Consider the following 12,025-nt stretch of genomic DNA (forward strand, 5'->3'; position numbering starts at 1 on the left):
ATGGCACTGAGGGCAGGGCTGCTTTCCTCTTGAATGGAAGTCTGCAGTCGGCATGAAAAAACAAAATTGTGTGTTTTCATTCAGACTCAAGCTTCACCCTGTACTATGAATTTGCTAATTCCATTTGGTTTAAACCTAAAGAGAGCACGTGGGCACTTGGCCCTGTGGCACTTCCCACCACCATAAACGCTTTCCTGGCCTCTGTTTTAAAAGTGTTACTCACGGGCCTGCCTTAGCATTGAATTTCCAGGATTACGAAGGAAAGAGTTAACATTCACCACCACCTTTAGCACAGGGCTCCGTGGAGACAGGGTGAGCTGTGAGCCCACACCAGGCCCACAAGGGTGGAGACGGGCCTTAGCCGACTCCTGCGCTTCGCTGCTGGAGTCACCGGAGCAGAAGGGCCGCGTTGACCTTTCTCTCTTCAGAAGACGTCTTCAAAGAGCAAGTTTTTGTTTCTTAAATGCTTCTTCTAGGTTTTGAGTTTTGAAAACCATCATCGATTTTCCAGTGTCCATTACAGAATGTTCTTCTTCTCTGGGGAGGTGAAGGAGCCACCCCTGGAAGCCACAGAGCAGTCGGCTACCACGCAGGGCGGAGCCGGCCGAGCGGGAGGGGCCGGGCCAGGTAGCACTGCTGCCTGCGGACCCCGCTTTTGTCTTTGCCATCAATCAGTATGATGGGAAAATACTTGTAGTGTTCGATGATGTCCTCCACCGAGTTGAACTTCTGAAACACAGAACAGGAATTTAATGGCAACTTAGGCAGCGGCTGTGTCTGTCCACGACAGTGGAGGCTTAAGATGCCTCGCCTTACTTGGGGAAGGGCGAACTCATTTAAAATTAGATTGCAAAGGTGAGTCAGAAAGTGATTTCTTTTAAAGGATGTGGCAAACAAGTCTGGGACGGATGCATGATAAGATGACAAGGGCACAGGGGAATCTAGGCGCCTGGGGGCCCAAAGCGAGCTCTTCAGAGACTTTGGAAATCTCGCCTCTGCAGGTGCCCACCATTCAGGCCAGCAGGTCCACTCTGGGGTGACCCCAAACTTCAGCGGACCCGAGAGCGATTCAACAGCTCAGTCCACAGCAGGCAGCTGCGGGAATCCAGCATGGCGCCGCCCCTTGTCCCCACCCGCTGCCAAGCCCAAGTGAAGAAGTTGAGGCTGCCACTCTCTGGTAAGCTGGCAGAGAAGCCTGCAGTGCACACCCTTCCTCCCCGCCCGCCCCACCTCTCGTTCTCAGGGATTCTAGCACAACCAGAAAGAAGCTAGTGTGTAAATGTTTGCATTAAACGTTTGCATCTAGCAGGTCATAAAGACGGGAGGCCTATGGCCCAGGGCCACGGCTGCTGCAGCTCTCAGCCAGCTGCACTTCCTTCCCGGGCTGCTTGTGCAATAACCGAGTGGTTGCCCGTCGCTCTGCAATGAAGGGCTGTGGCAGTTTAATGGAAAGTTAGATTATTTCAGTTTTATGGGAATCAGGAAGTCCTTATTTTCAGATGCAGACATGCTATAGGCACATGCGGGACGGCTGGGGGAGGTTTCTGTATATTAAAAGCAGAGGAAGAAGCATAAACAAAGACAGGCGTTGAGATAGGAATTGTGAGATAGGAATTGTGAGTCCTGGAAAGGGGAGATGGGGAGATAATTGAGAAGAGTTTCAACAACCCGCCCTCTGTGTCCTGAGTGTTAGGGGGCAAAGGCTGTCCTAAAGCTAATTCCATATAGGCTTTGTGGACTCCACCCCCACCCCAGGCCAAAGCCAAAGACACTGGGAACTCCAAATCCCATCCCCACCCAAGGGAAGGTGGCTGGGACCTGAGGGAGGGTTAAGCAGCCAGGTTGGTATAAAGCCAGACACATGGGCTTTGGGGGAGTCCCCCATTTTGGCTCCCCGCCAGCTCGCAGCGTCCGGCCAGCTCTGAGAGTGACTTTGGGTTTCCAGGTCGGCGGATCGGGTAGGACGCATGAAAGACTTTATTTTCCTATTTTCTCCCTGAGTTGTACATTTTCCTTATTTCCTTTTCCCTTGTAAATAAACCTTTTATGAACCTTTTGTGTGTGCCTGTAGTGGAGTATTCATAAGTCCCTTTTAAGCGCACGGGTGAGGACCCACAGCCAGGCAACCCGTTCAATATTGGGGCTGTCCTATAACATGAGGACACCTTCATTTGGGGTTTTTAGCCTCTAGAATTCGCAGAGAGTATATTTCTGTTATTTTAAACCATCAAGTTTGTAACAATTTGCTACAGCAGCTAAATTTGAATTCAGACCTGAATTTCTTGCCACATGGCTAGTGCTTTGACCCCGATTCCTGATCAGCGGCAAAGCAGGCCTTCCCAGGCTGGGTCTCTGCAGCTTATGTGGGTTGCCCCATGGGCCTCATCTGCCACACTGGACCCCAGTGTGAGCTATTGCTGGCCTATGGCGGGGGGTTGGGGGTGGTCAGATAGGTCTTATGAACATACCACCTAAGATGACTACCCATACTTACAAAGCACCTGCCTCTGTGTGGCCTGGTTTTATTTCCATCACTTCATCTTACAATCAGAACGATTCCCTTAAAATCGGTGTCCCTGCATTGTACGTGTGGTTAAATTCTAAAGTTTGCAAGGTCATCGCAGCCACACAAGTCAAAAATATCCTTGAAAACCCTATTTCTCATTATTTTTTTTCTGTGCAGAGTCAAACAAAATGGGAGTAGCTGGCTTGCCTGTAGCAGAGTCTTGCCATAACAACTCTGCTATCTGCTTTTGAAGTTGCAGATTCTTCCTCAGAAAGACAAAGGGCTCCCACTGTGAAAGCCTCCAGAGAACTGAGGGCAGGCAGAAGTCTCACACCTTCCTGAAGAGCCTCAGGAAGGCAGGAAGAACCACCTGTGGACCTAGATGCCTCACGCAGTGCCTGAAGCTCAGGAAGAAACTCCATCATTGTTCACTGTCCTTCAACCAACACTTGGGCTGATTTCCAGTGGGCCTGGACTGACCGCCTTGGGTCATGATGCTTTCTGAGACTGTGCACAAATGAGTGTTTTTGCAGACTACCCCGAATCTCTGGGGTTCTTCTTTCCAAAAGGGTCAGATAGGCTTTTTCAGGTGCCCACAGTAAGCCTCTGACACCTTGGGGTGGGAACTACAGGCCCAGAAGGCTCAGAGGTCTATCCCATAATGTAAAGAAAGCATTGTTTGGGGTGAGAGCAGGGAGGACCCTGGAGATTTAAGAGAAGTTTTTCTCCTTTTCTGAGTCCTTTGCCCTTTTCCTAATCTGTGAAGCCATTGCTGCCCCCCCCCGCCCCGCCTTTATGACCTACAAGAATGTAGTTGTGGGGGGGTCTCATCCGGGTATGGGGTTATCAGGGAACATTTGCTCTGAGTATCTCATCTTTACTCTGAGGATGAGGTCACCCCCATATTGTCTGTCAAATGAAGTGCTTCCCCCGCTCCCCGCCTCCTAGCCCCCCCATGGCCCAGGACTCTAAACACTGCACAGACATCCTGGGTCTGCTCCACTACTCTTTAGAAGGTACAACTGCAACAGGGTGGTCCCCAGGAAAGGGGGAGGTTCCCTGCCCCACCCAAGGGAGGTGGAGCTGAGCAGCAAGAGAAGAAGCTGCAAGAAGAGACTGAGGAAGGAAGCAGGATGGAGCCAGGAGACCTGGAGGAGGCACACGGAGCCTAGAGACACGTGAAGAAACTGTGCTTGTCTTTTGGTCGTGGACTGGGTGACACAGATGTGGGTGAGACCCGTGGGGAGGTGACAATGGCAGCTTTTATCTTGATGTTGATTTTGCTCTTTTCCTTCCGGGCTTGTCCGGTTGTTTGTGACCCTTTTCTGTGGGTCCCCACTGGAAGATGCTTTAGACTTGTGGCAGGCTTTGGGGCCTTGTTCTGGACCAATCCCATTTGGATGGACTTTTACCCACGAGGGGACGGGTAACTTTGGGTGCTTCATTTAGAAACTAGACTCTTTGCCTTTCCTGTATTGTTTCCTAGTTTTATTAAAGTTCCTTCCCATTAAAGTCTCCTATGTTTTGTGTTGATGCGGCGGATGGCAGAACCCATTTAGAATAGGCAGGTTTGCGGGGTTTGGGCTGCCCCTCTCCCTGTCCTATAACACAACCACGCAAATTCTCCACACACGTTATTGAATTGATATTGTTAGGGGGATAAAGGATGTCTGTAGTGGAGTATTCATAAGTCCCTTTTAAGTGCACGGGTGAGGACCCATAGCCAGGAACCCGGTCAATATCGGGGCTGCCCTATAACAATATTTCCCTGTCTAACCCATCCGATGCTCATTCAGTGACTGAGAACCCAGAAGGGTGGGGCATGACTTCCTTTGCATCCTGACAATTTCCAGCTTTGCCAAGTATTAGTCCAGTGACTTAACTTCTCTGTGCCTCTGTTTCACCCTCTGCTAAATGAAGAAATGGGCAGCACCTCACTCATGGGGCGAACTTGGGGATCAAATCCATCGAGCTGGTAACTGATGGCTAAGTGTACACTCGCGCCTGTGCATGGGGAAGACAAGTTAAATAAACACACAATGCAAGTGTGTTACATAACGTAAATAACACCATGCAAAAATACAGTGTTAAATAAATACATGAGAAAGGATCCTGCCTGGGGGATGCATGGGAGGAGAAAATTCTGGCATAGCCCCCAAAGAGTCTTCTTAAACAGGCATTTGAGTCCCTCACCTGTTCACCTGCTGAGGCATCAGTGAAGGAGGGATGCCAGGAAGCCCTTAGGACATTACCACAGGCCCCTTCTCCTCTGCCATCAGCGGACCCAAGCACAGCACTTGGGGAAGAAAACTTTTGCTCCCCAGTCTCATAACTTCCTCACTGCCCATGGGGCATGACTGCTGGGTCCTTCCCAGAGTTGGGAGGGGGGGTTGGGGGGTAGATCAAATGTGAGAATAAATTTCAAAGTGTCCCCCTTGGCCAACATGGTTGGTTTCCATTTTCTACAATCTCTAAGGAGAAGGAATCTTAATCCCAAGAATTTAAAATACATGGAATTTTTTTTGTTGCTGTTTAATGAGAAGTTTTGTGAGATGGGTGATGCTAAGTGGAACTCAACAAGTTCTAGAAGCTTAGACTTGAAAACCTTAGAGGAAACTAAAGCCAGAGCAATAAGGTGACAGGTCTGAGCTCACACACTTGATCCGTAGAACCTGGACCTTGAGGCTGGCTTCCTTCCTCCTTTGCTCTCTGCTTCTCACTGCCCTCCACTTGCCACCTATGAGTTGCTAGCTATTGACTTGATTTTCTGAGCCCTACTTTCCTCATCCAAGACAGGGGTGATCATACATCAAAGAAGGACTGAGGAGTTAACATGAGCTGATGCAGGTCTACCAGGTCTGGCAGGAACACAGTTGGTGAAAATCAGCATCCTCACTCCTTTCTCTTTGATGAATTACACAACTGTTTGTGAACGTTTTTGCTGGTCGGAACTGGTTTCAGAGAGTTTGAGCCAGTCAGAAACCAGTTTTATCCAGTTGGAACCAGTTTCAGCTGGTCAGAACCAGTTTGAATTGGTTGGAACTGATTTTAACTGGTTTGAGACCATTGGAAGTAGTGTTAGTTGGTTTCAGTTTACGTTGTTCTTAGTTACTGGTCTCCGTTTCAGTTGATGTGAACAAGTCAGTACCAGATTCAGCCATTTTCAGCCAGTCAGAGCCGGTTTTTGCCAGTCAGAACTAGTTTCAGTTGGTTAGAACCAGTCAGAACTGGTTTTGGCCAGTTGGAGCTGGTTTGAACTGGATGCAACTGGTTTTAGCTGGTCAGAACTGATTTCAGCAAGTTTGAGCAGGTTGGAACCAGTGTTAGTTGGTTTCAATTTCAGTTGGTTTTAGTTATTTGAACCAGTCAGAACCACTTCAGCCATTTTGAACCAGTTGGAGGCAGTGTTGAAGTCAGTGTCAGTTAGTTTCAGTTACAGTGTTTTCAGTTGGTTTCAATGTCAGTTGGTGTGAACAAGTCAGACCCAGATTCAACCGTTTTCAGGTTTCAGCCATTTTGAAGCAGTCAGAACTGGTTTTATTGCATCTTATCCACTGGAACCGGTTTTATACAGTCAGAACCAGTTTTATCCAGTCAGAACCAAACCACTGGAACCAGTTTTATCCAGTATGGTTTTATCCAGTCAGAACCAGTTTTATCCAGTCTTATCCAGTAAAACCCAGTCTTATCCAGTAAGAACTGGTTTTATCCAGCCAGAACCAGATAGAACTGGTTTTAACCTGTTTTATCTAGTCAGAATCAGTCTTAAGAACCAGTTTTATGCAGTCATATCCAGTCAGAACCAGTTTTCAGCTGCTGTTATCCAGTTAGACCATCTGAAACCAGTTCTGACGGGAAAAACCAATTTCAACTGGCTGAAAACGGTTGAAACTAGCTCTGACTTGTGTAAACCAACTGAAAATGAAACCAACTGACGCTGGGTCCAAGAGGCTCAGACCAGCTAAAACCATTTTGGACTGATTTACACTGAAACCAGCTGAAAGTGAATGAAACTAGTTCTGACTGCTTCAGACAAGATGAAACCAGTTTCAGCCAGCTGAAACCGGTTCTGACCATGTCAAACTGGTTGAATATATTTTAAAAATAGCAGAAACTGGTTCCGACCAGTTCAAACCAGCTAAAAATGGTTCTGACCAATTCAAACAGGTTCAATCCAGCTGAAACTGGTTTCTGACCATCTCAAACTGTCTGAATAAACTGTCAGGCAAAAACCAGTTCCAAGTGGCTGAAAATGGCTGAAACAGGTTCTGAATTGTTCACATCAATTGAAAATGAAACCAACTGACACTGGCTCTGACTAATTCAAACCAGCTAATAGCAGTTTTGACTTATTCCAATCAGTTCAAACCAGCTGAAACTGGTTTCAATTGTTTCAAAGAGGTTCCAGCCAGCTGAAAACGATTGGTCCAAGCTGGTTGAGACTGGTTTTGACCAGTTCAAACTGACTGAAACTGGTTCTGACTGGCTCAAGGCAGTGGAGACAGGTCCAAGCCGGCAGAGACTGGTCCAAGCCAGTGGAAACTGGTTCAGGCCTGCTGAGACAGGTTCTGACTGGTTCAGAGCCAGCTGAAACCTGTTCTGACCGGTCCAAGCCAGTTGAAACCTGTTCCGACTGGTTCAAGTAGGCTGCAAACTGGGTCAAACCTGCCAAATCAGTCCAAACCTGCTGAAAACAGTTCCAACTATTGTAAACTGTCTGAATACAGTTCTGATGGGCAAAACCAGTTCAGACTGGCTGAAAATGGCTGAATCTGTCTGACTTTCACACCAACTGAAACTAGAAACCAAGTGAAAACACTGTAACTGAAACCAACTGACACTGGCTCTGATTTGCTCAAAATGGCTGAAAGATGTTTATCTTATCCAGTCATATCCAGTCAGAACCAGTCTTGGCTGGTTTCATCTGGTTGGAACCAGTTTGAACTGGTTTCAGCTGGTTGGAACTGGTCTCATCTGGCTGGAACCAGTGTGTAGGGTAAGGAAAAATGTCAGGTTTTTCTGCCCTCCCGCCATCAGGATAGATGATGGATCCTTGAGGTCCTGAATGCATGCCTGATGGCGGGCACCTGGAGTAGGGTGTGGGCCTAGGTAGATGGGATTCACCTGGGCTAAGACTGTGCTTTTAAGGGCGGTGTCACGGGGACGCCAGCAGAAGCCAAGAAGCCGAGAAAGAAGTAGCAGAAGCCGAGCGAGAAGCAAGAGAAGCAGAAGCTGAGAGAAGGCTGGAGAGCCCACAGAGTGAAGACCTGCTGGGGGCTGGGAGGCCTGCCAGCCTCCTGGCCCCCCAGCACCCCTGCCTGCCATATGCCTGGTGAACCCCAATAAAAAGACCTGCAAAAAGCCGCTAAGGATTCTGACTCCTTCTTTACCCGGTCTGCTGGATCAGGAAACCTGCACTGTGTCCATTCTTGCCCCTACATGGTGCCAGTTGGTTTTATAGAGTCAGAACTGGTCTCAGCTGGTGTTATCCAGTCAGAACCAGTTTTATCCAGTCAGAACTGGTTTTAGCCAATGAGAATCAGTCTGGTTGGAACAGGTTTCAGTTGGTTTGAACCGGTTTGAGCTGGTATCAGCCAGTTGACTGGCTGAAATTGGCTGAATCTGGTTCTGACTTGTTCACATTAACGGAAATGGAAACCAACTGACTGGCTTAAAATGGCTGAAACTGGCGGTAACTGTTTCTGACCGGTTAAAATGGTTCTGACTGGCTCAAACCGTTTCCTACCTGCTCAAACTATCTGAAACCGGTTCTGACTACAAAAACCAGTTCTGGCTGTCTGAAATGGCTGATCTGTTTCTAATTTGTTCACACCAACTGAAAATGAAACCAACAAAATACTGTTACTGAAACCAACTAACGCTGATTCTGACCGGCTCAGAATGGTTGAAACTGGTTTGGACCAGTTCAAACCAGCTGAAACCCGTTCAAACCACTCTCTGATTCTCCTGTCAGCACAGCTGCACTGAGGGCAGGCACACTGATGTACAGCTGATGTGGTGATGACATTCAGTAGAAATGCAGACCTACAGTTCCCAACCCTACTGATGCCATCAGATGTGCCCCTGGTGGGAGTTCAGTGCTGGGGTGGGAAGAAATGTAGCCTGAGCATGGTTCCCGGGAGGGGAATTTACAGGTGTCCTGTGGAATGGGTTTTCCTTACCAGGCACGGCGGGGCAGTGGGTGTCTGGCATGGTAGGGCCCGGCTGCTGGTCCTGCCAGCCGACCTTGTCAGACGGGGTGGGCATGTCGGCAGCAGGGGCTGAAGGAGCAGAGTCCATTTCCCACCACCCGGGTGGCGCCGTTTCCTCTCCTGTACTGTCTCTAGCCTGGAAAAGGGAAGCCACCGCGTGGTACCCACCTCATCTCCCCTGAGTCCTGTCCCCAGGGCAAACTGCTGGTTCTTCTCAAGGAAGCGGATCTTCACGTTGTAGACTTTGTTCCCATAAAACACCACCAGAACGTAGGGCTCTGCTCTGGATTTGGTGGAACAATCTCGGACCAAGAAAGTGCCATCCTGAAGAAAGGGAAGAACAATGACCTTCCTGGCTTGCCTGTGGCCCCTCCTCTGCAGAGACTCCTGCCTGGGAGGTTCCCACACTGCAGAACGGCTTCCCGAGCAGAGGCCGTAGGCAATTGGCGTCAGTCTGCAGAAGGGTTCTCGTTATTTGCTGGGCAGTATGCAAGTCACACCCAGTTGCAAATCTCCACCCCCCTGCTGTTCCCAGGGAGCTGCCTGCAACCTCAATGAAAGGTCCATGGTCACTGCTCAGCTGTCTGTGGTTTCACCTCCCACCCTCCCATCCTCTGCCCCTGGCTCCAGTCAAGCCAGCATCTCCCAAAGGCTTCTAGTCTCCCGGAGGAGGACCCCTTCCCCAGCAGGCAGCCATGTTTGCACGCTCCCTGTTCTGCCTGATGCGCAGGTCACTCCAGAGAGAGTGGGGGCCACAGCACGCTGCCCGAGGAAGGGGAACTTAGCACAATAAGTGGGGGCTCTGTGTGGGCAGTGTCCATCCAGGGGGAGGATTTTATGCAATCAAGCTGTGAAGGTGAGTGGAGAGGCTGTAGGAGGGAGGGAGGGAGCAGCAGGAAGGTGGGGCCTGGGAGCATGGGGAGAAGCCGAGGAGCCTGGGCCGAGGTGCAGCAAGTGCAGGGTGAGGACAAGGAGGCGTGAAAGGTGCTTAGGAGGCTGTATGGAGGGACACAGGGAAACCCCAAAGCTTCAGAGTACAGGAGCCCAGCATGGCGAGGGAGCGTTCAGGTCAACATGTGTGGTGGCCGGAGGCTTGCCGGCTGTCCCTGCAGGAGAGCTGAGGATGCAAGGGGGCTGTAGAAGGCTAGGAAATGGTGCCAACCCCTGCACCTCACACCTGCCGGCTGAGTTCTGAGATGGCAGCACCTTCCTTATGTGGTGAAATACACTGAGCCAGCTGCCACTGCGCTTGCGCGTTGCCAGATGATGGTATGTGTGATGGGAAGGCTGGGGTGGGAGCTACAGACCCAGGTCCATGTGCTGTGCTGACACTTCCCCTTCACAGAGAATCTAAATATCGGATAAACTAGATGGTCGCTTTATAGTCCTCTCTGTGGAGCACACTACTCTATGTAACCAGAGATGATTCCAGAACAGCGAGAACGCTGGGGGGCTCACCTTGTTCTCCTTCATCAGCGCCTCTTCCACTGCCTGGCGGCTGTATTCTCCAATGTACCACTCATTGTGGGGCACATCCCACTGTCCAGGCTAAATGATGCATATTTTAGGGTGAAAGAGAAGTGTCATTAATGGGGTCATTAATTAAACTTTACTTTTGCCCCATCCATGTGAAATCACAGTCTTAGAGTGGAGCTGCTAATTCATCTAGAAAGATGGTGCCCAGAGGCTTCCTACCTTGTCCTCAGATCTTGCCGGGGAAGGTCTTCTCCAGCTTGTGTTTTTATAGCACAACAAATTGTTGTGGTAGTCGTGGCTGGCTGGGGAAGGACATCTCTGCGGAGAATGGAACCGCATGGTTTCTTGATGATCTGGGGAGAGTTCATTCAGGTCACATTTGAAGCTGCTTTGTTCCTGTCTCAGATTTCCTTCCTCCAACAGGAGCCGAGATCTGCTTCTCCTCCCCGTGTCTGTGGCACCTTTTGGGGGTTCCCCCCACACCTTCCACTCACTCCAGGCCAGCACCCCTCACCCTGCCCTGCCATTGTGTTCTTGCTCCAGCCTTTGCTCCTCTCCATTCTCTCCAGGGCATCTGGGTAAATTCTCCCACGGTTTCCCTGGGAACAAATCCTAACATTTTATTTCTGCCAATAAAGCCCTAGATAATCTTTCTCTTCTTATTTCTCTACCCATCTCTCATCCCCCATTGCCCTGTTCTGGTCCTAACAAAAATGGTTCAGTTTCTTAAACAAGTCAGGCTCTTTCCCAACTCAGGAAACGCCATTTTTCTTAACTGGAAAGAACTTTCTGTTTTCATGAAATACCGTTTTTTTTTTTTTTTTTAACCTGAGAAAACAACTGGCAAACTGTGGTTACTCAGACTTGGACATTTGCTAGATGTTTTATTTAAAAAGAACAAAATCGAGTTTGTCACTTCGTGGAAAACAACTGGCAGTATTTGTTGCCAATTATAAAATGAGCTTTTTAAATGCAAATAGAAATTTGGAAAAAATTGTAGTTGCTGCTAGACCAAAATCCCAACGTTTGACTTTTTTACCGAGGTAGGTGGTCTTACTTGCAAATGAGATTTTTAAAATATTATATAATAAAGTCCATAAACACTGGCAAGTTCTGCTCAGGTCTGTGAATCATTATTTTCCAAGGCACCCAGGTAGGGTGCTATGGAATCTTTCATGGGTAAGAGAGATTCTAAAGAGCAAAAAAAAAAACAAAAAAAACCTAACAGTAGAAACAGTGTGATTTCACATGTCACCCAAGGTTTAAGATACTGTCCTGTGTGGAGTTTGATGTGGCATTTTCTCTGGACACTTCAATGAAAGAAACACACTTCCACCGCAAGCCATTCCAGAAAACACTAAAAAGAGTTTCAGGAAATTAAGACCACGGGAATGAGGTCTTAGAAAGAATGCTAAAGAAAGAGGTTGTAATATGTTGGCAATTTTAAGCAAGGATTAATTACATAAAAAAATAACAGAGGCTTGAGGGCATCAAAACGATATGGGCATAAGTTCTGGACAATACTACCATCTACGGTGGCCGGGGGTGTTAGTGTGAAGGCAGAATTCTAAGCCATCTCACCTTAATCCAGCCTAGGAATAGGCCAGTTACACTCCTGCCTGGTAACTTAACCAGAACTTTGAAAAAATGGATGCTTTTGACACTGCATTTTAGAAGGCTCACTACTAAACGAAACATTAGGCAATGTTTACATGCTGGTTGCCATAACATTTAGGTTAGATGCATATTTGTCCAGCTACTGGTCTTCCAAAGCCAAGTTTCTCCTTAAGTTTACTGAAAAGAACAAAAATGGCTTCCCAAACATTGAAAG

The 12,025-nt window shown here is 48.4% G+C and overlaps 1 protein-coding gene across 1 annotated transcript in view; it reads right to left on the minus strand.

Moving 5' to 3' along the window:
* Positions 1-582: 582 nt before the first annotated feature.
* The window catches only part of CLNK (cytokine dependent hematopoietic cell linker), a 79,168-nt gene continuing 67,725 nt past the window's right edge, over positions 583-12,025 (minus strand). Inside the window, exons 15-18 of the mRNA XM_037530543.1 lie at positions 10,414-10,547; positions 10,177-10,257; positions 8,887-9,042; positions 583-729 (exon numbers count right to left, since the gene is read on the minus strand). Coding sequence (XP_037386440.1) covers positions 583-729; positions 8,887-9,042; positions 10,177-10,257; positions 10,414-10,547 — 518 coding nt within the window. The remainder of the gene's footprint in view (positions 730-8,886; positions 9,043-10,176; positions 10,258-10,413; positions 10,548-12,025) is intronic.

Source organism: Talpa occidentalis, unplaced genomic scaffold (assembly GCF_014898055.3).
Source record: "Talpa occidentalis isolate TD23 unplaced genomic scaffold, MPIMG_talOcc4v2.1 talOcc4.6, whole genome shotgun sequence".
NCBI classification, from domain to species: domain Eukaryota; kingdom Metazoa; phylum Chordata; class Mammalia; order Eulipotyphla; family Talpidae; genus Talpa; species Talpa occidentalis.